General features: G+C 44.2%; 1 protein-coding gene across 1 annotated transcript; it reads right to left on the reverse strand.

Annotated features, from left to right (window-relative positions):
• Positions 1–1,903: 1,903 nt before the first annotated feature.
• LOC116946143 (myosin heavy chain, skeletal muscle, adult-like) lies at positions 1,904–24,750 on the reverse strand. The gene is made up of 41 exons (XM_032961036.2): positions 24,612–24,750; positions 24,410–24,447; positions 21,946–22,161; positions 21,421–21,564; positions 20,913–21,069; positions 20,739–20,766; positions 19,914–20,025; positions 18,761–18,853; positions 18,560–18,623; positions 18,342–18,440; positions 17,865–17,968; positions 16,952–17,090; positions 15,474–15,592; positions 15,187–15,336; positions 14,874–15,044; positions 14,432–14,741; positions 14,216–14,280; positions 13,846–13,933; positions 13,086–13,203; positions 11,996–12,119; positions 11,341–11,477; positions 10,401–10,656; positions 10,041–10,283; positions 9,353–9,529; positions 8,741–8,886; positions 8,532–8,622; positions 8,019–8,408; positions 7,498–7,624; positions 7,237–7,355; positions 6,785–6,981; positions 6,356–6,539; positions 6,069–6,234; positions 5,670–5,794; positions 5,196–5,504; positions 4,816–5,019; positions 4,556–4,681; positions 4,273–4,443; positions 3,651–3,755; positions 3,280–3,375; positions 2,493–2,630; positions 1,904–2,029 (listed from the first exon to the last, which is right to left on the reverse strand). The coding sequence occupies exons 3-41, from the start codon at positions 22,138–22,140 to the stop codon at positions 2,012–2,014; spliced, it is 5,805 nt and encodes a 1,934-aa protein (XP_032816927.1). The 5' UTR covers positions 22,141–22,161; positions 24,410–24,447; positions 24,612–24,750; the 3' UTR covers positions 1,904–2,011.
• Positions 24,751–26,597: the final 1,847 nt, after the last annotated feature.

Raw genomic sequence — 26,597 nt, forward strand, 5'->3', positions numbered from 1 at the left:
CACCACGCGTTGACTGAGCGGCACTGGGGGGGGTCGAACGCGAGGACCTCTCCGACTTGCGACGCTTCAGCTGGGCGAGATTTAACACTGCCCCAAAGATGATTAAAACTACATATTTTTTCATGTATAACCTCTTAGCGAGCGATTGTATTTGGCAAATCTCAAATGTCGACGTCCTTGTACTACTACGAAGCTGCTTTGTCAGTCCACCTGGTGGAGTTGACCATACTTCACGGCACGCTGGGTCAGTGCGTGTTGCTGAAGGTTCTGTGTGTGGAGGTGCTCGCTAACAGCACTTGCCCCTGCAGTCTGTTAAGTCTATACGGGGGATCTTTGTCTTTTTGTTTGGAGATGTGCAGGGTGGTCCAGATGTGACTCCCGAAATAATTGAGCCCGAACATTTTTTTTAATCGTCTTTGCATGTTCGTTTCTGTTTTTAAATAAACCATACTTTTAGAAATGTATGAAGTTTCAGAAAATTAAATGGCGGATCACAAGACATCTGGACCAGCCTGTAGAATGGATTTGACAGTGTGTATGTTCCTTGGACACAATCTGTTTTGCCAGTCAACGTGGTGGATTTAGGGGGGTGGAGCGTGCTACGTCCCCCACGCCTTGCGTTTCACCCTGAGGGTGGATATATTTGACCATACTTCACCGCACGCTGATTAGTGCGGGTTGGTGGTTGTGTATGTGTGGGGAGGAGAGATGTAAAGGGTGGTCCAGATGTCTTGTGACCACCAAAATGATTGACCCCTGACATTTTTTTCCCCAACTTTGCATGTTCGTTTCTGTTTTAAATAAACCCTACTTTTCAAAATGTATATCAAGTTTTATATATTTTTTATTGTTTCTCTTCTTCGTGACTTTACCGAAAGAACCAAGAATATGAATATATCAAGTTTTTTTTTAATTAAATGTGGGTCACAAGCCATCTGGTCCACCCTGTAGTATGGACTTTATTGCACTGCCATCTACTGGCCACAATGCCTATTACATGACTTTTGAGTTTGTCCACTCAGAATCTTACGATTTGCCCTGATATAGTCTATGTTTTCGCAGGGAAATAAATGTTACAATATGACCTTCAACAAAGTGTGTGTTTTGTTGTTGTAATATTGAGATTGATTGCATGCTGCTGCTAACATGGCATGCATTACAAAGTTGGAAACCATCAGTCGCCTTTCATTGACTGCAGCAAGGCGTGTGTCATCACAACTGCTGATGAGACCCAGAAAGTCGAGGCCAGTCCACAGCTTGCTTACTTAACAATGCTGTTGGATATTGGTGGTGGGAAAGCCGAGAGAGGCCCGTGACTAAAACATTTCGTGTATGGAAGAGGTCTGTTTTCTGACAAGCTGTCACCGGTGAGAAATTCACCTGTAATCGCCCGTGGGCTTAAGTAGACGCAGAACACAGTGAGCGGTCGACAGTTTCTTGACAGACACACTTCCGACCCCCTTGTTACCGCGCCGGATTAAGTTGGTGTGGGGCCTGTAGCATATGTTATAAAGGGGCTCTAGATTTAAAAATATAAAACGTAAAATGTTCAAACACAATTTGTTTTACTTGCATAGTAAAGTAATTGTATTTTTTCATATTTGCTATAAGCGAGATAATACCACAAATCGCTAACCTTAAACATCCAGTCGTTCATAAAAGTTGAAGGCAGTATAGTACTATAGTGATAGAGCAAGTGCAGAATCACTGAACCGGAATTGATAACTTGAAAGGATTTAGTGCCGGACCCTTGAACGTGCGTAGCCCGTAGCTGCTACATGTGTAGCTACTTTTGCGACGAGGATAATCCGGCACTGCCTGGTTATGAGCATGACACACGACTGCTTATGGTGATTACACACGTGAGTTGTGTATACGTTGAAAATAAAACTCCAGAGAAAGGTTGACTTTGAAACCATTTTATTGATAGTTCCTACATCAAGTCATTTGCAGTAACTTAATTACTGTGCTGTACTTGAGTTGCATTGCTTGTGTGCAAAGGGTTTCAGAATTATTCTGATTCTCCAGCCTGTAACAAAAACAAAAAAAGCTCATTAGCACATTGCAAAAATGTCTAAACGGTGCAGTATCAGCAGCTTTTAACGTGACTTTCAAAGTTAAGTGCTGTTATTGATATTTAGAAAGAGCAATGCTTAACAAATACCATTGCAGTTCATGAGTAACTCTCATAGATCATGTGCCTATCCCATCAATCGTGAACGGCAGACACAAAGTTGTGCTTGAACACACAAATCGAAGTAGACTTAGACATGTGTTCGGTACAATACCGTACTGTCCAGAGTGATGGGTTTTTATGTGAAACTACCTTTAGACCTGAGAATGTGATTTAATAGCTTGTGGATGCCTACATTAAAACCCAGGCAGCACGTAGTGCTGAGCTAAGCGACCTGACAAGCATTGAGTCACAACGTCCAAGCAGCCGCTCGTGTTCACCGGAGTTCCTCACTGGAATTGTGGAATGGCAAGCGTACCTTGGCAACACCGCTATCCCGGGAGCGAGCGCGCAGCTTGTTGACCTGAGACTCGGCGATGTCCGCACGCTCGTCGGCCTCCTCCAGCTCGTGCTGCAGCTTGCGGTACTTGGAGAGGTTTGTGTTGGCCTGCTCCTCCTGTGGGATTGTTCAAGCGGCAAATAAAAGTGTGAAGGTTTGCATTGGTTAAGGTGCGCAGCATTAACGCGTGCATTTTCAGGTGGTGCTGCACGTTGTTCGGGGATGATGTCCGACGTTCTTCCTCCGAGGCACGGGGAGAAAAACATCGGACACGTCGGAGAGCTGTACAAAACAACTGCGAATACCTGCGCTGCGGTGAATATGGATGAATTTTCTTTTACAAATGTGACCCAAATATGAATTTTCCATTACAGTATTATACTTGCTTTTATAGCTAAGGTTTCCGAATACGGACGAAAACCACTGTTGCTTAATTTTTGTTGTACATAGTACTGGATGTTTTGCTTTGGCCTATGCATTATTTTTTAAGTTCATCTGGATTCTTATTGACTTTCAAACACAGTACTTTTAAAACCAATTTTCATATACATTATATATAAGTATAACTTAGTGCATCGTGCATATAAACGAAAGTAAAACTAAACTAAATAATGGGTTTTCCCATTGGTCTTGGATACGATAACAGACTTTGATTCGTGATGTTTCTCTGCATTACAATGGGATGCGCAAACAAGGGAGAACGATGGTAAATCGATAGATTAATTAGTTACCATCTTATATGGAAAAGATGCAGATAAGATCTTACCGCTTCCTCCGACTGCCTCTTGTAAGCCTTCACTTTGAGCTGCAGCTTGTCGACCAGATCCTGGAGTCGCAGGTTGTTCTTCCTGTCTTCCTCGGTCTGTGAGATGAAGTGTCACAGGTCAGAAATCTGCATTGCCTTCAGTGCAGGTGACACACTCATCTCACCACAATTAAATGCACCAATGAAGTCAATGTTTTAAAATGTGTAAATCGGTAGCATACTCCTATTGACGTGTGTACATATGAAAATAAAAAAATAATCTAATTTTAATATGTACAAAGTATCTCATAGAATGCAATACTTCACGGCAATGAACACGTTGTTTTTGCAGTACAGATAAAGAGTGAAGATAAAGAGGTGCAAGTTTTTGCCTGGTAAGACAGCTCCTTGATCCTGCGCTCGTATTTGCGAGATCCCTTGATGGTCTCAGCTGTGCGCCTCTGTTCAGCATCCAGCTCCGATTCCAACTCGCGCACCTTTTAAAAAAAACACACACACACAAAAAAACGTTTAGCCAAAGGTGTGCACGCTAAACACCGCTGTAATAGACAAAACGAGGGAAAAACCCAACAGTGACAACGTTTGAAATATGTAATATTTGTACACTAACCTATGAGTAAAATTTAAGTAGAGAAAAAATAATACGTAAACGAAACGAAACTAGTTTTATTTTAGCAGGTAAGGCTCACTGAGCTATATAGCTCTTCAGACGTGACCTGGCCAGAAATGATAGCCCAATGAAGTGGCTCATCGTGTGGAATTTCCAGCAGTCAAATACTCTGTGGATGGAAAAACCGGAGGACCCGGAGAAAAATCCACACGACCACGGGGAGAGAGAAACGCAAACTCCAAATATACAGGTGCCAGGGTTGGGATTGAACCTACAACCTCCTGCATACACGGGTGAGGAATTTAACATATCGCCACTACGGCACCCCTTAATTTAACTAACACTCCTAGTTTCCAAATGTCACGTTCAATCCGTGCTCTTACCCTGGTCTCGAGCTTCTGCAGCTGCTTCTTGCCGCCCTTCATCGCGATCTGCTCGGCCTCGTCCAGCCTGTGCTGCAGATCCTTCACCGTCTGCTCCATGTTCTTCTTCATCCTCTCGAGATGGGCGCTCGTGTCCTGCTCCTTCTTCAGCTCCTCTGCCATCATTGCGGCCTGGCCAAATGGACGACAATTACGGCTCAGCTCGTAAAATTACGACCGCGTCAAACGTAAACGCACAATGGGAATTATCGCGCGAAGGATGTAACATTGTATATGTGCTCACATCGGTAATGGCCTTCTTGGCCTTCTCATCAGCATTCCTCGATTCCTGAATACTTTCTTCCACTTCTGACTGGAGTTGAGAAAGATCACCTTCCAACTTCCTCTTGGTGTTGATCAGGCTCGTGTTCTTTAAAAGAAAGTTGAATACATTTTCATCAGAAACAGTTTTCATCGTGTTTACATTGCAGTGCAATTTCAGAATTATTATTGACATTTTTTTAGGTGGGCTTTTTTTGCTTCCGTTTTTGTTGTCTCTGTCACCTGAGAATGCAGAAGCTGCACTCTCTCGGTGGCTCCCAGCAATTCCTGCTCGGCCAACTTGCGGGCCTTCTCTGTCTGCTCCAGAGCCGATCGCATCTCATCGACTTCGGCCACCAGGAGGTTGTTGCGGCGTTCAAGCATGGCAGCCTGTTCCTTGTAGTCTTCGTTTGCGCGGAGGGCATCGTCCAAATGAACTTGGAGGTCCTGAAAATTCAAAGCGGCGGCAATTACGTTCCGGTGAAGACGAATAATAACGAACGGCATTTTATAACGCGCTCACTATTGGAAGTTAATAGTTTACCAGTGATGTATGAAAGAAATGAAATACTACATTTCACATTTAGGATGATCGGTTGTGAAGATGTGTGACTCATATTTACCTTGATCTGTCCCTGCACGTTGCGCAGGTGCTTCTGAGACTCGGCCGCCTGCCTATTGGCGTGGTTGAGCTGGATTTCCATCTCGTTGAGGTCTCCCTCCATCTTCTTCTTCAGCCTGAGCGCCTCGTTCCTGCTCTTGGTCTCGGAGTCCAACGTCGCCTGCATGGACTCCACGGTTCTCTGGAAGCCCCTCTTGATCTGGTCGATTTCCTCGTCCTTCTCGGCGATCTTGCGGTCGACCTCTGCCTTCACCTGGTTCAACTCGAGCTGCACCCGGAGAATCTTGCCTTCCTCGTGCTCCAGAGAAGCCTGTACATCCGCAATGGAGTTCCATTGAAAAATTAGTTCGCTTTGCAAACGTGAAACATGTGAGGTTTGCAAAAAAAAGTGTGCATTTTACAAACTGGGAAATAATTTGTAGACATTTTAGTTTAATGCTTGATCCATTTTGTTTCCATGGCTGCATTGCTTTACCTCAGCCTCTTCGAGGGCAGCCTGGATATCGCTCTTTTCCTGTTCAATGGCCTTCCTGTTCTTCTCAAGCTCGTGCAGGCTCTTGCTACTCTCACCAAGTTGTTCGGTGAGGTCTGAAATTTCCTCTGTTGAAATAAACATAGCATGGGACCATTGCGTTAAACACAGCTCGAATATTATTACAATTCACATTGAAATAGGCCTGCTTTATTAAGGTTATGCAATGTCCCTTGAATTGAAGACATTCAATTGCATTTAACCAAAACTTTCTTAAAACTGTCTGCCTGTTTCACAATAGATTATTCGAAAATGCTATTTTGCACGGATGGAAAGTTAAATAGGCAAGGTTAAATGATAATTAACGTACAAGTAACGTTTGAGTAAATATATTAAACGTACCCTGGAGGTTCTTGTTCTCTCTCTTGAACGTTTCCAGATGATCCAGTGTCTCTTCGTAAGCATTCTTGAGCTTGAACAGCTCTGTGCCCAGGGATCTGGACTCCTTCTGTGCAGCTTCCAGCTCAGCCTGGCTTTCTTCAAACTTCTGCTTCCATTCTGACAGAACCTGGTCAAGAGGTTACAAAAGTTGTTGTTGTTATTGTTTTTTACGATACACACAATGCGTCGCAATAAATGTTCGCAACAAAGGTGTGCAATGACGTTGAGCTGCGGTGCATTCAAAGTACCTTGTCGAAGGCCTTCTGCTTCTTGTCAAGAGCAGCGGCAGCTGAGTGGGCCCTCTCCACGTCGATCATGAGGTCCTCCACCTCACCCTGCAGACGCTGCTTGGTCTTCTCGAGGGAGGCGCACTTGGAGTTTGCCGCCTCGACCTGCTCCTCCGCCTCCTGGAGACGGGCGGCCAGCTTCTTCCTGCAAGGCGTTGAAAGGCAGAGACACGTTTAGTGCCTAGACCTCCGATCGAAATCGCCTCTCATTTAAATGCTCATTGTGCAAGGGCTACAGGAAGCGTTTAGTGAAGATAATAGTTTCATGCAACACGCAGACATGTGTACATAAAACACTTGGCCTTGTGCAATATGGAGAGAAAAACAACACCAACAGTTCGTGAAGAACTGCATCACCCTCTTAACGTAAGAACTCATCGCAGGTCTCACTTGGCATCCTCCAGCTCCTCGGTCCTCTGGATGGCGTCGGTCTCGTACTTGGTCCTCCACTGGGCCACCTCGGCGTTGGCCTTGGACATGGCCCTCTGCAACTCGCCCTTGGCCTCCTGCTCCTCGTCGAACTGCTCGCGGAGGAGGTCGCAGTCGTGCCTCGCCGACTGCACGGCGTGGGCCAGGGCGTTCTTGGCCTGCACGGTCACAGAGACGCCGCTCGTGAGCTCGCTCCGTAGGGCAGCAATGGCAACGCGACTGCAGCGTTGTCCGGGTCAACGCCAGTGCTCGCCTCTTACCGCGTCGATCATATCGGAGTAAGCTACGGCGTCATTTTGAGATATTTAGCAGTGTCCGTATCACCGGGCAAATACGCACTGCATTGAAATATACCGTATTGTAAAATATACGAATGAGGAGGTCCCTTTGAGGAGATACGCCGGTAAAAATACCTTGACTTCTTCTTCAAGCTGCCTCTTCAAGTCCTCGACTTGCTGGGTGTAGGACTGCTTCCCTCTGGAGAGCTGAACGACCAGAACCTCCTTCTCCTCGAGCTTCCTCGTCAACTCACCTGTTGCATTACCGAAGGGAGCGACACACGCACGGACGTGATCATTTGACGTGGCAGTTCAACCGCAGTCCCCAATGACAACACAACGTTAAGGCTGCTTTCACTGAGCACCCGTGAACAACCGCTGCTGCAGAGCACTTGCCAGATTCAGCCTGGAGCCTTGCGCGTTGGGCTGTGATGTCATTGATGGTGCGGATGTTTTCTTCGTCCTTGGTTTTGAGTTCGGAGAGCTGATCCTCCAGTGACCGGGACAGTTTCTCAAGATTCACCTGCACGCAACAACAACAACAACAAAAAACCCCCCAGAGCGTCGCTTTTCAGTGTACGGTGTACACACGTGTTTAAAACTAAAGGAAAATTATTTTTTAAGAAATAACGTAGCTCATTTTAGAAGTGTGCAAAGGTTAAGGCAGCAAGCAGAGTTGAGCTTGCAACGAAGTTTACAGGGTCTGTATTCTTCTGTGCGTGCGGTAGCTAAGGAGAACTAAAGTGTGTCAGTGAGCGAGTTGGTGTCTCTTCAGAAGTGGGTTGTGATCATATGTTCGGTGCATATTTGTCTATCATTTGAAAACAATCTATGAGGTCAGCGTTTTCAACAATTGATGAGGTAAACTGGTTTAATTAAATTGCTTGCCCAATCATGTCCAAAGTGATTTTAAGTACCTTGGACTTTGTGATCTGCTCCATGTTGCTGCTGAGGTCGTCGACTTCCATCTTGAACTCGCTCTTCTCCTTCTCCAGCTTCTGCTTCACCCGCTGCAGGTTGTCAATCTGCTCCCCGAGCTCGGCCACGGAGTCGGCCTGCTTCTTCCTCAAGGCGGCGGCCGTGGCTTCGTGCTGCAGGGTGGCCTCCTCCAGGTCCCTCCTGAGCTTCTGGAACTCGGCCTCCCTCTTCTTGTTCATCTCGATCTGAGCCGAGGTGGCTCCGCCGGCCTCCTCCAGCCTCTCGCTGATCTCTTCGAGCTCCCGAGAGAGGTCGGACCTCTGCTTCTCCACCTTGGCGCGAGCGGCACGCTCGGCCTCGATCTCCTCCTCCAGCTCCTCGATGCGCGCCTGCGGTTGGCATCAAAACGCAAAGCTTTTGTGTCAGGAATCTTTTTTGGTCTCGTGAATTCATTTTAAAGTTCAGAGAGCTTTTTTTTTTACGTGCGGCGTGTGGACATTAGCGAACTTCACCTGGAGTTCCTTGATTTTCTTCTGCAGTTGAGCGGATAGGGCAAGCTCATCCTCAATCTTGCTGTTCAGCTGGCTAATTTCAAAGTCCTTCCTGAAAAATGAACGCGCAAAAAAAATGTGTTACCTGCACACAAATACAAACACGTGTTGCGCGACGGCTTGCTCTGATGCGATATAAAATTTGCGTCGTGAAATTGCAGAGCACATACTTCTTTGTTTTCTCGTCAATCTGCTGCTTGTCATTCTCCAAATCCATGATGGACTCCTGGGCCATCTTAAAGTCGCCCTCAAGCTTTCTCTTCGCCCTCTCAATGTCCATGCGCACTTTCTTCTCCTGCTCCAATGATCCTTCCAACTGCGCAAAGTGTCAAACGCACACAAAACAACAACAACCCAAGATGAGACACACGCACGACCAATTTCGCAAGATGCATTTAAAGAAGTAAAACATATCCGTGTTAAAATATACATTGACTGAAAAACTCAATGGCCAAATGTAGGTGCTGTATAAAAGACCACAAATTTAATTTATAAATCGTTTAAAGGATGTTTTCTTTCGGGGGAAAGTAATACTACAGGTGGAATACTACAGGAAAAAGACTGATTTGAAATGACAGCATGGTAAAGGTGTGAATGGAGGCACTTCGTGGCGAGAGAAAGTACTTTAAAGACTGCAAGAGAACAAAAGGGAGAATCGGCCGAAGTGGTGGGAAAGTCGGAGGGAATTCCAGATACGAGAGCAGCGGGTTTCTGCCACTTGCAATTATTGTTCAAGTTTTAATGCACGCCGCAGCTCTTCCATTCTCCACCAAATGACTTACATCGTCCACTTGCTGCTCAAGCTTAGCCTTGGCCTTGGTGAGGGAGTTGACTTTGTCCTCCTCCGCCTGGAGGTCGTCCAGCGTCTGCTGGTGAGCCTCCTGCAGGGCCTTCTTCTCCTTCGTCAGCTTGGATACGTTCTCGTCCAGCACGGCCATCTCCTCGGTCAGGTTTTTCACCTGGAAAGGAGAAAAAAATTAAGCTGAGTTAATAAAGCAAGAAGCGCCGAACACGTGATTGTGGCTAAGCGGACGCGCGTTTATCGCTTATTTCAGAGAGGTTCCTAGTTTGGGCACAACGGGCCACCCTGGTGATGACTGTGGCTCTTATATCTGTAGACTTCCACCACTTCATGGTGGATGTTGAAGATCCAGTGATTATCCAGAAAAAGAGTCGGCCGTGTGTTGCCAGCTTAATGGTGCAAATTTCATCAATTGTCCCCATACATTATTTTATTGGGGGGAAACATCGACGTATTATCTCCCTACTGGCAGATTAATGCCCATTTGCATTGCTGCATTCATCTTGTACGGCACGGGCACAGCTCCCGCTGCGGGTCCCCTCGGCTAGACCCCAGCAGGACACTGCAGTGGGTTGAGGTGAGATGTGATACGGGCATGTTAGCGGTGCAATTCCTTATTGTCAACATTTAAATACGGTGCGAGTCGTACAGCACCGTGGTGAACAAACCTTGTTCTCAGTCGCGTGCTTCTCCTTTTCCACCTTCGCCAGAGTCAGCTCCAAGTCATCGATGTCCTTTTTGAGCTCGGAGCACTCGTCCTCAAGCTTCCTCTTCTTGGCCGTCAGCTCCGAATTCATCTCTTCCTCCTCCTCAATGCGCTCCTGCATTTCTTTGAGTTTGCTCTCCAGCTGTATCTTGGCCTTGATCAGCTGGTCACATCTTTCTTCAGAGTCGTTTATGGAGTCTTCCCCCTTTTAGAGGCACAAAACAAAGTAAGTACGCGGTTTTTATGAATGGTAAAATTAAGTATGTATCTGTTTTTTTTATCGATATGGTTTGTGGTATGTGGGTTCAGCGAACAGACTTACACTCTGGACTTGCATGAGCAGGTCATTTTTCTCCTGCACAACGGAGATCATCTTCTCCTCCAGCTCCTTACGCCGGGCCTCTGACTTCTCAAGGGCCTCCTTGGTCTTGATGAACTCCTCCTTCATGTTCGCCATTTCCTTCTCGGATTCGGCGGACTTGAGCAGAGGCTTGATCTTGAAGTACAGGTTCATCCACGGCCAGTTCTTCACACCCATGAAGGCTCTGATGTTGTACTGGATAACGATCAGAGACTCGCTGAAGGGAAAAAAAGAAATGTATCGTTATTCACGAAGCAAAAGCTTTTCCCAATTTCCAGACGCATAGAAAACTGAATATTCAATGTGTATACTTTTACACGGGCAGCCAGATCGCCGATATGGTGATAATTTTGCTGCTTCGCATGTTTGCGCAGAGTTTGATGACTCCGTTTCGGCAGCCAACTAATGGTTATTGCAAAGAACTACCAATCTCCCAAACTGCACTGTTTAGGTCTACAGTGGACATTAGAGACTACAGTCTATTTGTAAGCATCATCATTGTTCGCCGTATACAAATTCTAAACATCGTAAAAATATATACGCACACAATGAAGCATACAGTATTTACATATGTTCAGCATAGCGTGTACGGGAGGCAGCGGTGCACTTTCTTTGCAGACTGCGTTGTGAACTCAGAGAACCGAGATCGATGCCTGGCCACAAGCGAACACCAATGGTGAGTCGTATCTGTCTGTACCAGTCCTGCCACCCTCCCCTCTCCATCTGCACTGGCCAGCGTTGGCGAAGTATGGTCAAACAGTCCCTCCTGGCCTACACGGCGTGGGAGATCTTTAATCGATCAGTGGATTGACAAAAGGAGCTCTAAATTACTCGTTTATACGCTGCGTCTATACGGTGTGCAAATATCGAAAGAGATGCGTGTGCGTGTGTGTGTATTTACCGTCTCTCCAGCATCTTCTTGAACTCGACGCGGCTCAGGTAGCCACGAGCGAGGGCCTGGGTGCGCGTGAGCAGGAGAGACAGGCGGTCGTCCCTCATCTCCTCCAGGGTACCCAGGAGACCGGCGCGGAAGAACACCTGGGAGACAGAATGAAGCGGAAGGCCAAATGAGGTTTCTCAATTGTCCTTTTCGAATGCTCATGGGTGTCCTGTTATGAGTATCAGGAAAAGTTTCATTCCCAACGTCCAGGCAGTGTGCAACAACTGCACGGTACGAAACATCTTCTGGGAAGGTGACATCACAGGACTAGGGTACTTGTGATATCCCTTCAGTTTTGGTATTTCTTGCAGTCTCATAGCTTTTCCATTAGTTTAATTACATTAATCAAGTTTGGTACACGATAACCGTTAAGAACAGGAAGTGTGCTTGGGCACCTGACGGGATGATGGTGACGATGATGATCAACGATCAATACAAACGAGAGGATAAAACACGCAACGCCGCGGAGATGGATTCATTGGGTCGGCTCACGACCAGAAGCCAGATGCACGGTTTGCGTCGTGAGAGAATGTGGGGTGGCAATATCTTTGGGAGCCTTCAGTCACCGCTGGTTACACGTGGGACCAACGATGACAACTACTACGACGACGTTTACCTTGGTGTGTCCGAACTTGTACTGCGATTCATCGAGCTCCAGGGAGGCCATGAGTTTCTCGCAGGCCTTCTTGCTGTCAACGAACTGCCCCTCGGGCATGGCATTGGGGTTCAGCACGCGGTACCTACGAGGCACGAGAGAGCAAGCGGGGTCACGTGTGACGCTAACGCTCGCGGTTTGCACGGCATAGACTTTAACGACAGACTGCTGGAGGTGACCGGGTGTTTCGGAGGTTGTAGTTGTAGCGCTCGGCTCCTGGCTTCTAATCCGTATGGCTGATGTAGATGCAGAGCAACAACTTACAGATTCTAATCGAGTGAGTCAGCCATGATTTACGGGGTTCTCAAGTGTAGTGAGATGCAGCCTGTCATTAACGACTGCTATCTATCATACTCTTTGCATATTTCGGTAAAGTCACCGAGATAGAAAAATAATGAAAAAAATGATAATTTTTCAATCTACGTGACTTTACCGAAAGACCCAAAGAGCATGAATTCCTGCAGTCACGAAAGCTGTAGGTCAAGATGCTATCTAGCATTTTACATTTGGTGGTGAACTTAATTTGACGAAATTTTAACTCTGAAAATAAAATAAAAACATCGGTTTGATTGTTGCGAGGTAATAATTGTCATGGCAGAGGTGAAATTGCAACCACGATTGGTAAGAGGACAAAGAGGACAACCTTCCACACGTGCATTCTCAGACACACACACGGCTTTTGAATATTTCTGAAGGATTATTCGTCTCATGACAGATGCTGTTAGGACAATTTTGTGGAGGGTGGGGGGCTTGTGTAAAAGAGGCGTGTGTATATATAGAGAGAAATAAATAACAGATTGCTGGGCATTCAGGAGCTAAGATCGTATGCAAAAGCGACCGTTTAGAATAGAGAATATGAGTGGACTTCTATCAGTTTCACCTTAATTGCAGCCTCTCCTTCAGGTATGCCGTGGCTTTAGCTCCATCGTAGTTTGCCAGTGACAATAACGGTGACAATATCTAGAGGGGCCTTTACGTCTTGTGACCTACGTATCGCCAAAGGCTACGGCGATCGAGTTTACAACGACGTCACACGTCTATCTGCACTCACCGCTGCTTGAAGTCACCGTAGACGATCCTGTTGGGGAAGCCCTTCCTGCAGATCCTGATGCCCTCCAGCACGCCGTTACAACGCAGCTGGTGCATCACGAGGTTGTTGTCCATGGTACCTGGGCAAATCACGGTGAACAATGATGGCCACTGAGCGAGAAAAAAAAACTTCACGTCGTTTTTTTTTTCCTGGGTCATAGTTATTTGAGAAATAGTCATAAGTAGGTTTGCCCTAATATCAATTTCCATTATATACTTTATAAAATGCCACGGTCTGATGGTTACTGCGATGTAGGTTTCTCATAGCTTAGTACAATAACTGTAATTTGTCATTTATTTTGTACTTTTCTGTTCTTCAAGTGTTAATAAGGATGTCTTTAAAGTTGTTTAACTGCGTTCCACTCAATGTGAGCCTGCAATGTCTTATTATCATTGCAGCTTAAAAAATAAAAAATGTAATCAACTATTAAATGTACGATGCCCTATAACCACCAACCATTACTCTAGACAACTATTACATAGCGCTAATTTAATGGAAAATATGTATTTGTTTACAACTTTAATGACGAAGTGTTTCTTTCGTAAATATTTTGTCAGTTATAACATAATTTTTGGAAAATACAGCCAGCAACGGCAATCACTACGGGACGATCTTTTACAAAGCAGACGATGTCATTATTTTTAAATATTATACCGATAAAAAATGCATTTTAAGCATTGCTGCGTGTAGGAATTGTCAGTGTGAGCATTGAAAAACAAACCGGGGGTCTTGGTCTCATTGGGGATCAGGCAGCGCACAAAGTGGGGGTGAGTTGTCTTCAGGTTGGCCATCAGCTTGCTCAGATTCTCCTATAACCAAACAATTTAAAACAAAAAACACGTTAATGTCGCAAAGTCGCTCTTCAAAATATGCATTGGATATTGGGGCAGTGGGTCTGCTCCCAATGTCTCTATCCCCTGGCTCTTCACACCCGGTTTCGCCTATGCGTGCGCCACAACGTGGTGTAGCGGGCCTGCGCATTGTCTCGACAATAGTAATTGGAAGAAAAAAATACTTTAAAATGTATTTGATGCACGCGTGAATCATTTCGATGAACCAAAATCCAATTCGTCACCCTTCGCGTGACTCACCCTGTGCAGCGCAGACACGGTCTGGAAAGAAGAACCCTTCTTCTTGCCCTTCTTCCCACCGGAATCTATTTGCGTGATATAAACACACAAGGTTAGGGTGAAGGGGGTGGAGGTAACGGAGTTAACTAAAACACCCACTGCAGCATTGCGGATAATAACAAACTGCGTAGATTTCATGACGTACACACAAAGATGGTCCCCACGTTGACCGCTCACCTGCATCAGCACCGGCAAAGGTGGCGAAGAGAGCGCCGAGCACTTTGAGGCTGGCCTTCTGGTAGACTTGGACCACAGAGTCGTTCAGTGGATCCTTGTTCTTCTCCAGCCAGCCAGAGATGTTGTAGTCCACGTTGCCGGCGTAGTGGCCGAGGGAGAAGTGAGCCTCGTGTTTCCCCTTAGAAGGCTTGGGCTTCTGGAAGAATTTGTTCTTGCCGAGGTGCTGGTCGTACAGCTTCTCCTTGAAGGTCTGATCGTTGGCTTTGGGGAACATGCACTGCTCCTCGAGGATGGACATGATGCCCAGAGGCTGTGAGTAAAAAAAAAGGGAAGGAAACAATTGTATCATTTTTAGATGTTGTTATTGCCGTACTTGTTTGTAAACTGTCACTATAAGTGCCAAGCTGTGCTTTACGGAATCTGAATATTGTGCAACCCGAACCTTCTCGATGAGGTCGATGCAAGCCTGCAGGTCCATGCCGAAGTCGATGAAGACCCAGTCGATGCCCTCCTTCTTGTACTCCTCTTGCTCCAGCACGAACATGTGGTGGTTGAAGAACTGCTGCAGCTTCTCGTTGGTGAAGTTGATGCACAGCTGCTCGAAGGTGTTGAACTGTGTTGAGAGGACAGAGGAGACATGGTTCTCAAAGGAGGTATGGTTCGCAGCTCAGAGACCAATCCACACGTGGCCTCTATTGCATGTAAAGATTTGTTTTGATACAATTATTGTAAAGAGGAAGAAAAAAAGCACTTACATCGAAAATTTCAAACCCAGCAATGTCCAAGACACCAATGAAGTGCTGTCTGGCTTGCTTAGTGTCCAGTGACTGGTTAATGCGGATAACCATCCACAAGAAAAGCCTCTCAAAGCAAGCCTTTGCAAGAGCACCGATGTTGTTGTACACCTGTAAGAAAGTTTAATTTAGAATATGTCAGATGGTGGAATATGATTTACGATGATACGTAACGAACAATGGGAGAAACACATTTTAATGCAACTTTAAAAAGGGGGAACCCCCCCCCACAAATGTAATCAAAGTACCTGTGGAACGGTCTGGCCTTTGGTGACATACTCATTTCCGACTTTGACCCTTGGCAAGCAGAGGGCTTTGAGCAGATCAGCAGAGTTGATTCCCATCAAGAAGCAAGCCTTGTCCGCATCTGTGAATGCAGATGCATACTTGTATTATGATGTACCGGTCAGCACAAGCTGGACTGTTAAATCCGATTCGATCTTCCGGCATGGCATTTGAAACAAAGAGGCAAAGTTGATGAAAACTTCTGTCCACCCAGTTTGTCGATCTTGGAGTTCTTGCTGGTGGGGTAAAGTGTGGGTGCTTCCCCACCTATACCATGACGTCTGGCCAGCGTGGAAGAGTAGGCCAAATACCCTCTCTCGAGCTCCCTCTCTCTCTAGTGGATACCTTTCTGACAGCAGTGACGCGAATAAAACATGCTCACTGCTGCACGTCTTTTCGACTCACACATACGCTGGCAGACTAACAAAAAATACTGTAAGTATTAAACTCTAAAACTGGTGTTACTGGCCTGGGAATTCCCCAAGGAGAGCTAAAGTCTGTGTATAGTAGTGTATAGTGTAGTGTATAGTAGTGTATAGTGTATAGTAGTGTAGTTTATAGTAGTGTAGTGTATAGTAGTGTCGTGTATAGTAGTGTATAGTTTAGTAGTGTTACGTGTAGTAGTGTATAGTAGTGTATAGTGAAGTGTATAGTAGTGTATAGTGTAGTGTATATTAGTGTATAGTCTAGTGTATAGTAGTGTATAGTAGTGTAGTTTATAGTAGTGTAGTGTATAGTAGTGTAGTGTATAGTATAGTGTATAGTAGTGTATAGTATTGTAGTTTATAGTAGTGTAGTGTATAGTAGTGTAGTGTATAGTAGTGTATAGTTTAGTAGTGTTAAGTGTAGTAGTGTATAGTGTAGTGTATAGTAGTGTATAGTGTAGTGTATAGTAGTGTATAGTGTAGTGTATAGTAGTGTATAGTGTAGTGTATAGTGTAGAGTATAGTAGTGTATCGTGTAGTGTATAGTATAGTGTATAATAGTGTGTAGTGTATAGTAGTGTATAGTGTAGTGTATAGTGTAGTGTATAGGAGTGTATAGTGTAGTGTATAGTATAGTGTATAGTAGTGTATAGTGTAGTGTATAATAGTGTATAGTGTAGTGTATAGTAGTGTATAGTGTAGTGTATAGTGTAGAGTATAGTGTAGTGTCTAGTAGTGTAGTAGTGCTGGAGTCTGTCGCCAGAGAAAGCGAGGTGTGGACCGCCACTACTCAACACGCTGCTGCCGCGACCCTCACCAGGACAAGAGGACTGAGAAACGAACAAACGCTAAGGAACGCAAAGGAGATGGGCATTTTAACTACACTCGTTGCACCTTAAGTTCAACACGATAATATACAACTGGAAAGGTGTCGTTTGGAGATTGAGATTGACATTTGCCATCAAACATTTGGTGGGGCGTCATTGCTGACGCCCTGATGGGTCCGCGTTTCGTACCCTCTGAGCCGTCGGGCTCCGCCTGCTCCTCCCGCTGTTTCTGCTTGAACTTCATGTTGCCGTAGTGCATGATGGAGCCGGTCAGCTTGTAGATGCTCATTTTCTCATCGTTGGTGAAGCCCAGGATTTCGATGGCGTTCTGAAATTGAAAATAAAATACCATTGCACATGCGTTGTAACTGCAAATTGCTGAGTGCCAATCATTTTAACCAGCATGACCCCGTGGCAGACAGTGGGTGAATATATATACATTGCTGGAGCATGCAAGCCCATGGGGGTTTCTGTGTAGTTTATCATATTTATGTTATTAATTACTTGCTTATAATATGCATAATATTCGTAATTAACAGAAGTGTTTTCGAAATTGAGGTTATTTTCCATAATGTTTTTAATTAGTGGGAGCTGATCCCTAATGAATGATAAGCCATCACCCAATATGACATCTGTAACTATCACTTAAAACATTGTTTTATTCATTATAAAAAAAAAATACTAAGGTTTCAACAGAACGGTATGTTGGAGAGCAAACCACAACATTTTAAATCTGAGAACTTTTGCTGGTGAGTGTAACCAGATTCGTGAAGAAGCATCCCTGTTTTTGGTCTTAAATAGGGAAAGTTCACATCATCAGTGTATCCCTACAAGTCCAAAGGACCCCGGGGGTTATAATATTCGTGTAAATTCGAATTGTTTATGTTAATTGCGTGCATGACATTGTGCGTAAGATACTGAATTATATTACAGCTATGTCCATTTCAATTGAGGTACACTAACTATCTGTTGCTCTCATTACTTACTAATACTCTTCCAAGAGGCACTGAGCATATAGCTATCAAAATGGCCAGTAATAATTAGTTTTCCACAAATCAACGTCATCATAATAAATGTTTTAGCTGTACACTGCAGTGCTCACATCCGTTGCCATCAGTTCTTCTTTGTCGTCGATTGAGGTGACAGTAATTTCACCCTGGCTGATGAATGGGTAGTCGTAAGGGTTGGTGGTGACCAGCAGCATATCTGTCCACGCATAGTCACATCCATGGAAACAGACACGGGCATCAGCCTAAGGCATTGAAACACGACATGAAGCGTGGATTTGTCAGGAATATTTGACACACGCATTCACTTGCACTTTAGGCTGGTTCTAGAATTAAAATTAATGGACGAGGATTGTTTATTTCATTGTTCTCAACAAGGTTCTAACCCTACGTTTCTGGGGATCATGGTCATGTAAGTCGTAACGATTCAGCACACGTGAATTCAGATTCAGCACACGTGTATTCAGTTTGCTTTTGTTTCACTACGTGACATTCTGACCTAACTGGGTGAAAGTCATTTCGACAATGCAGAGAACATGACTGTGGAGAAGGACGTGTCACGGGAAACATACCCAGGAGCTCAGGCTTCTGCTGAGACAGGATTTGGAAGAAGATGTGGTAGTTTCTCTCTGTTGGGAGCTGGAAGGTGACACGGGATTTCTCCAGCAGATCTGTAAAATATTAGAATGTGAAATATCAGAAACAAAAAATATACCCATTGCACGTGTTCATTTTTTCGTACCATGCCAACACATAGCAAGGTATTTGCAAAACGGTGTTCAATACTCACAAGTTTCAATATCTGCAGAGGCAAGCTTGCCAGTGGCACCAAAGTGAATTCGGATGAATTTTCCCTGGAGAGTTGGAAGACACATTTTTTTACGATTATTACGACATTGGCTGAGACACTGATGAACCGCCATTCGCTTGCAGTTGATACACAGATATGAAGCAAGGAATAATAAGAAAATGAAATAGAGAGAACACTCACGAAACGCGACGAGTTGTCATTTCTCACGGTCTTGGCGTTACCAAAAGCTTCCATCAGAGGGTTGGCCTCGACGATTTGATCCTCAAGGGTCCCCTGTTAGAGAGGCAACACAGCACCACAACATGAATCTTTTGTGACTCACACTTGTCAAGCACTTGGGTTTTTTTGTTTGCAAACCCACCCACTACGTATATATCAGCAGTGCATAGCGTGTAATACAGTATATAATGTACTGTGCTCGCTTACACAATAGTTGTGATATTCTTAACACACGTTGAAAGTTACATTTTGTGCATGTATGCATTAAGGCCAATTTATAGTTACGTTTATATTTTTCTCACGGTTATCACCTGATTTTTATTGCAAAAGTTTTACTATTATTACTCTGCTTGTTTACCCAGAAATGCCTCACTGAGTCTCAAGATCCTTGTTTTTAGAAGGGTCCTGCCAAGTATCCCCACTAGGGGACGATATTGCTCTGTGTAATCCCAATTGAGTAAATTGTTGATAATCCTTCAGCATTGGGATGTTTATTCTCATGCTGATCTAGTAACTAATTGGCATGTTTTTTTTTTACGTGACACTAAACCTTACTAATTGGCTGTGTCGGGTGGTGGCGGGTTTACCAACACATTTATATTTACGCGATCTAACCACCCCCCCCCCCCCCCAAAAAAAAAACCCTCGATTATGGAGCATCGGAATGTTAGGGCAATACCAGCTCCACTGCATGCTCTTCATTTAACTATGGGAGAAAGCCCGAGGAAGGCAGAGGAAACCCATGCAGAAGAGGGGTAGAATAAACCAACGGCACACAGAAAGGCACCTTGAGTTAGGATATTAACCCAGTCCCCGCTTGTCGTGAGGCAAGTGGTTAACACGGTGCCACTCCGCCACCCAATCGGTCTCCAGTGTAAGTGGCACTTCGTAGCGACACAACTCCCGTATCCGAAGGGTCGTAAGATTATAGTTACATTTTAATACAAGCTACAATCTTGAGTCAATAAGACCAGAAGTGTTCAACTCTGCATATTAAGAAGGCACTGACATCACCATGCTGCTCGCTGACACTGAAGCTACCGGGGATTGAGCTTTACACCCATGCCGATGTAGACGCAGCGTGCACCCACGTGTCTATTTGCAGCAACAATACCTTAATTTTACCCTCCTGCTTCTTCTTGGCAGAGTCTCCCAGGGCCGCAATTGTTGCGAAGTACTGGATGACTCTCTTCGTGTTGACAGTCTTCCCTGCACCAGATTCTCCGCTGTGGCATAAAACAACAACAACAACAATTGGTACATTTCACAGTCGCACCATGCCCGCTCACCGTTTGACGCAGTACGATGAGTAACTGATATTTTAAAAAAAATGCATTTAACGCAAGAAAAGTGTGCGTTTCATGTATAACAAACCCTCACGCAACGTGCAAAGCCACCGGTTGATAACTACATTGTGGTCATTTTGTCGAAGCCTACTTTCAATAAATGACCGAAAAAAAATATTTGCAATCGACAGGCAGCAATGAGAAGTAAAATAGACAACTATAGACCGGCATCATCAGTGTTAGGGCTCATAAGTGCGAGCCCTGTAAAGGCATAAATGTTCACTGCTGCCATCTGCCGCTGCTAGCCTCGCAGAGGGCAGAGGGCATAGGGCAGTAAACATTTGTGTGCCGTTAAAAAATAAAATTCAGGGCAGCACAAATTCTTCTGTTGTGATGGGTTTTCTCGACATTAACAGATTTTTTTTTGTGACATTGCAAAGTTTACAAATTACAATATCCACAGTAGGAGAAGTGTAAATGTTGAAAATAGTCCAAAAGATTTTGTTCAAATGAGCAAATGATCACAATTATTTTTTTTTACCTAGGGTAATTACATTCCAGTTGTCAATAGGTTGTCATGTTCGCTGCTTATCGTTAGCATGTATACTGAAAAATTAAGCCACACTGTGTGATGGAGAATGAGTTACACTCACGTGATCAAGATTGACTGGTTCTCTCTGTCTGCACGGGGAGAACATACAAGAAGATGCAATGAACAAAAGCAGTACGATTCAACAATTTAAAAAAACACATGTTTATTATAGTCTGGCCAAAACAATGTTTAATTTGTGATTGAAAAAAAAACAGTGCAGTAACGATGTGCTTACCGCTCAACATGAACTGATAAGCGTTATCAGAGATGGAGAAGATGTGTGGAGGAGCCTCCTGACGCTTCTTCCCTCTGTATCCAGCCACAACTATTGGGTCGTACACCGGCAGCCATTTGTATGGGTTGACGGTGACACAGAAGAGGCCGGAGTAGGTCTGCAAAACAGCACGAATCTCAACGTTACGCGGCGCTCACCCACACGGCGTCGTTGCTCCAGAGCTGGATCATCCCAAGCAATTACAACAAAGCACAACCCCCAGAAATATCGTGAGAAGAAGCAGAAGAAGAATATCTCACAAGAGCAGTGGAGGGGAGAACTAGATATTTAAAGATTCGCAGATTTCACAGATTTCTCAGGATGGCTGACAATGTTTAAAGAGTCGCAAATTTCCCAGGATGGCTACTGTCAAAAAGAGGACAATCCTAGGAACATCAGGACAGGGGGCAACCCATACTACAAGCAGCAACACAATACTGTGCATGAAACACGGAGTGCCGTTCCTTACGTAAATCATCCAGGCTGCGTATCTTTCCTTCAGGTTAAACAGCACAGACGGTTCGTTCAAGAAGGTCAACATGGCCATGTCCTCAATTTTGTCGAACTTGGGAGGATTCATCTGGTGGACTTGGTCCTCCTTGACTGTCACAGTCTGCGGGGAAGAGAATAACTCATGTCAGACACATTTTACTTCACACTGTTGAAGTAATTTATCCGAATTAATCCAGGACGATCGTTACACTGATTTGTTTATACATTGACTTACAGCTTTCGTGACTGCAGGAATTCATATTCTTTGGGTCTTTCGGTAAAGCCACGTAGTTAGGTTCATAGAAAAAAACTACGACGTTTCGATCGCAACACAAGCAATCGTCATCAGGAACGCGTGTGTTGCGATCGAAATGTCGTAGTTTTTTGTTATTTTCGTTGTTTATACATTGTAACATAAAAAATAAAATAATGTGTGTATATATAATCGTATTCTCGAAATAATGGTCATTGAAAACTTTAGAACACATTTCGTAATGCATACCTGGCCTTTTTCAGTTTCGACGGTGACTTTGCCACCCTCGCTGCTCTTGATGGTGGCCTTCACGAACTCGACCTTCGGGTCGTCCACGTAGCACTCCTTCTTCATGTCGAAGGGGCGAGTCTGGGCCTCCAGACGCTCCTTCTCGGACTTGCGCAGGAAGGGAGCGGCCTTCCCGAACTCGTGCAGGTCTCCCATCTTGCCTGGTTTCTAGGCGTGCTAAGGACAACACATGCAGGAATGGTATATATATACATATAATCTTCATCTGGTGTGTGCATGATCTTCAAAATAAAATGTGCATTAGACGTTTATCAAAAGAAAAAAAAGTGGGTTATGATCGTCGTTTAATAAATATGCAATAAGTATTGGCTCTCCGCATTGAAATAGAATGAAAAGTGTTTTAGTCTATGGACCTAGGAGCCTTCTGAAGCAATGTTGTTTCAGCACGGAGCAGGCAATCTCTGGACCCAGTTTGAACTTTATGAGGCTCACCAGCAGAGCGAGTTCGCTCTGATGAATGCTGCTAATTGTCTGATGTTACAGGTAACAGCCAACCAACAGTAATGTGGTCTTCGTTTAGCACTTAATACGTTTTTTAGGTTTACGTTCTTTGGTTGCATTTTTTCCACAGTGTACATTAGATAATGGCCTAAAACATTGCACAACGTAAATTAAAATTAATGTTTTGATGGCTGAATAGACCAGCAGTTGGAAGCGGGGACTTCATGCAAATTGGAGCGAGTTTGGCGTTGAGATTATGAGCTCTAAATCTTCCGGCACGCAAAGATATGTAAATATGAACTCAAGTTGTATACATTTCAAGTATGTTAGAGACTCTAAAACATACTTGTCTGGAGTAGGCAACGTTCATGTCAGTGTTTTACTTAGTGTCTCAAATTTGAAAGCGACCTACAACGTAATGATAATCCTTTCTGTGTAGCAATCACGTGTCGTTTTTTGTTCCCATGAAAAATAATCAAGTTGGTTTCCCAGCTTATGAATGATGAATATTATTTTCATGAAAAATGAATAGTCGTATCAAACACTATTACAGCTGCAGCCTCTCGTTCTAACTGCTTATAGTGTATTGCATGAAACAACAGTTCACTTTCTTGTTGTCTTTGGAGTTGAAACTTCCTCCCATTGTGTCTTTACAACAACAACAACACATCCTAAAGCATTGCTCAATTTTAAGAAGCAAGTTTTGTTCTGCTCTACCATCATTTGTCCTATTGACTGCTGCTTGCTTTGTGCTGTCGAGCATTGTTTCTGTGCTGAGCATTCATGATTTAGAACAAAATTCTAAAAATTAAGGCAATATATCCAAGGATCAGTTCAGGTATCACTTGCCCTATTTTTTTTAGCCATGGCGAGATGTCAAAACTTGGGTGAAAAAGGTCATACCCCACTCTGATCCACACTTGTGACTTAACGATACATCGGAAGACATTTTCCATCTTCGGAATTTCTCCCGTATCCGATCCCTTCTCTCTGCCTCAGATGCAGAAAAGCGAGTTCATGCTTTCATCTCATCTCGCATAGACATATTGTAAATGTCTTACTCCTCCCTGGCGTGGCTAAGGTGCTCATCAATTTGCAGCATGCAGCTGCTACGGTGTTAACCGGAACACCTTCACATCATTTTACACCCGTTTTGGCCTCACTGCACTGGCTTTCAGTTTCCCATATAATAAGTTTAAAATCCTATTGTTAACTTACAAAGCAGTGAATCATCTTGCCCCAGCCTACATCATTGACATGTTGCACCCATATCTCCCCTCAAGGTCCCGAAGATCTGAAGATGCAGATCTTCTCTGCATTCCTAGGTCGGGGTTTCGGTCTATGGGTGACCGGGCCTTTTCCCGTGTAGCCCCTAGGCTATGGAACGCTCTTATTTCACGAGATATGAGGGATCTCTCTGAGTCTGTGGACATTTGTATTATGCCCATTAAAACCTATTTATATGCTTCCGCTTATTAAACGTTTAGTTCATTTAGTAAATGATTATTACAATGTTTTATAACATTATTTTTATGCTGAGTGTCTGCTGCTGTGCCCTATACAGCGCTTTGAGATCATTAATGAAAATCGTTATATAAATGTAGTTATCATTATATTTCAACTATTTAATTTGATCCTGATTTGAAGTTTTCGTGACTGCAGGAATCCATACTCTTTGGTTCTTTCGGTAAAGTCACGTAGGTAGAAAAAAATAAATAGTTATTATATATCTGAATTTGCCCGTGGGATGGTTATGCAGTACTTTGCTGCTGTTGCGTTTTAATATTTTCTTTTACAATGTGATGCAATAAGAGCAGCTAAATCAAATGTGTAGTCCAGTTGTGTTCGAACCGTAGAATAAAATATTATTTTTGTTGTTAAGCTAAGCTCTTTGTTACATGTAATATGTGCATTCACGTGAAAACGTAAAATACTCAAAAACGCAAAATATAGGAAAACTCACCTCTTTGTATAACTTGAAGGTAAAAGCAGCAGCTGAGCCTTAAAGGGAAAAAAATAGCAATTACCACATACGTTTCGTGAAATATCGTTTTTTTATCATCAAAGTGTGATGCTATGCAAATGTACCAATTTGCTTGCGAAAAGTTCATGGAGAAAGAGAGAGAGACAGAGACGGCGCTGGTGGGCCAACCCACAGCACGTACCTCCCGCTGCCACCCCAGGGTCTGTGCCCTCTGAGACGCTGCGGTAACAATTTTATAGTCGTGCATTACTCCAGACACAGCACAAACGTCGAGCACGCGCGCACGTGCCCTCATTTGCATGCGGGCACGAGAGAGAGAGAGATTGACATAGATGCCACCCGTTGTCAACCCGTTACGCCCACAAGTGGCAAGGTCCGTTGCCTTTAATGGTCGTTAGCATCCACTTTAGCTTTTTCTTTTTTTAAAAATAGACCCTTTTCTGATTCAGCGACATCCCGACTCCGTGGCTGTCATGAGAAAGAAGCTGCCCCCCCCCCTCCTCCTCCTCCCCTACAGCTCCTGCCTTTGCTGCTGCGGCTTTGGAGGAGACAACGCTCCCTTGTCTCGGCGGGCTGAAATCGTTCGTAAACTTTTGTTTCCCCCCGATGTGTTTTCACAACTTTATTTCGTAGCCTGTGGTGCGCGCACGAAAAGAGGCGACGCATAGCGCGCGTGTCGATTCCTGGCCACGTTTTTAAGGAACGTTTTTTTTAATGAAAGTTGTTTTTTAAAAAAACCGAAAAGGTGGAAAGAAGAAAATCTGCGAAAAGTACGTATCGATATCGTTACTTAATTTTATTTAAGAGGACTCCGCAATTACATCGGCAACCGCCAGTATACAAGCTTAAGACATTCTTAACTGTAATTTGATCATCTGTTACGCAATATATTACAGGCAAGTGACTAGCACCTGCTGCTGCCAGGCTCAGCGCTCGAGGCTCAGGCAATGTCGCAGAGTGCAAAGCAAATAAAGTCCTCAACGTTTTCGTGGTGGCAGCGTTTACATTCTAAGGTGGCTTTCTCGCTTAAATAGACTTCGGACGAGTGCTCTGATATTGTTCAGTTAATGCAAAGGTTTTGAATCGCAGGGGTTATCGCGTTTTTTTTTTACAATCTTAATTGCGTGCGATTCAGTGTTGTCTCATACCTGTCACAGTCTCCCTGAGAGACCTTGTAGTCGCTATGATTTCAGATTTAACGTGAACTATATTCAGGGTGAAGTATTTGTCGCCAGCATGGGGCTGTATGACAATGAAACTATTGAAGAACACTCTGTATAATTTTTGCTGTTCATCGTGCACATATGAATAAGGGAAGCCGAATAAAAATACATGTTGACAGTTAAGTATTGAGTTACAGTGTCTGTGAGTGCAGCGTTTCTCAACATATCCAAGCCAGTGGAAAGCGTAAATGTGAACGTGAGATTTTGAAGACCATGCTTGATGTATACAGGACGTGCACAGAGTTAAAAACAGAATCTGTAATAAGCATCTGTTAAAAAAATCAGTATCTGTAAATAAAAAAACATAATACCAATGTGCATACATTATTGTGGATTACTTTTAACACCTTGCAAGATTTTTGTTTATCTCCTTTCAGCCATTAAAACTTAACATTCCACGATTAGAGGACTTTACATGGAGCATGACAGCTTGACATGTTGAATGAGGGCCACGTGGGACATCTGTCACTCACGGAGTCCAGCGAAGTCACACGTGTCGCTGTCACGAGGAAGGGGTGAAGAGGGACAGCACATGCAAGCGAATTTGCAAGATGACTTGAACAAACGTTCCTTCCCGAACCTCGTCAAAATGTACGGCGCATTTCCTCGGCTGGAAATCACACGTTGGGGTTTGTGTCAATAATTTGCTGTGCTAATTCATTGGTAACGCACGATGCATTGTTAAGTCGGTAGAGAACCACTGAAATGAATTCAATCTTAAGGGTAGGGGGGGAACTGTCGACATTCAAATCTTAATAATAATTTGGAGGTGTCTGTCAAGCCAGTGTTGTTTGAGGGCTCCCCACAGTGTTATTCATGGAGGTTAAAGAACACACTTTTCCACGCAGGTCAGTGCGGTTTGGTGAAACGGGACACCGAGACCAGTTCGGTTATCACTCGACGTTCATCTTAGCCGTGCTTGGCAATGATGAAAGAAAAAAATA

This window comes from Petromyzon marinus, chromosome 26 (genome assembly GCF_048934315.1).
Source record: "Petromyzon marinus isolate PM22_M1 ecotype Great Lakes invasive population chromosome 26, UKy_Petmar_22M1.pri1.0, whole genome shotgun sequence".
Classification (NCBI taxonomy): Eukaryota; Metazoa; Chordata; class Hyperoartia; order Petromyzontiformes; family Petromyzontidae; genus Petromyzon; species Petromyzon marinus.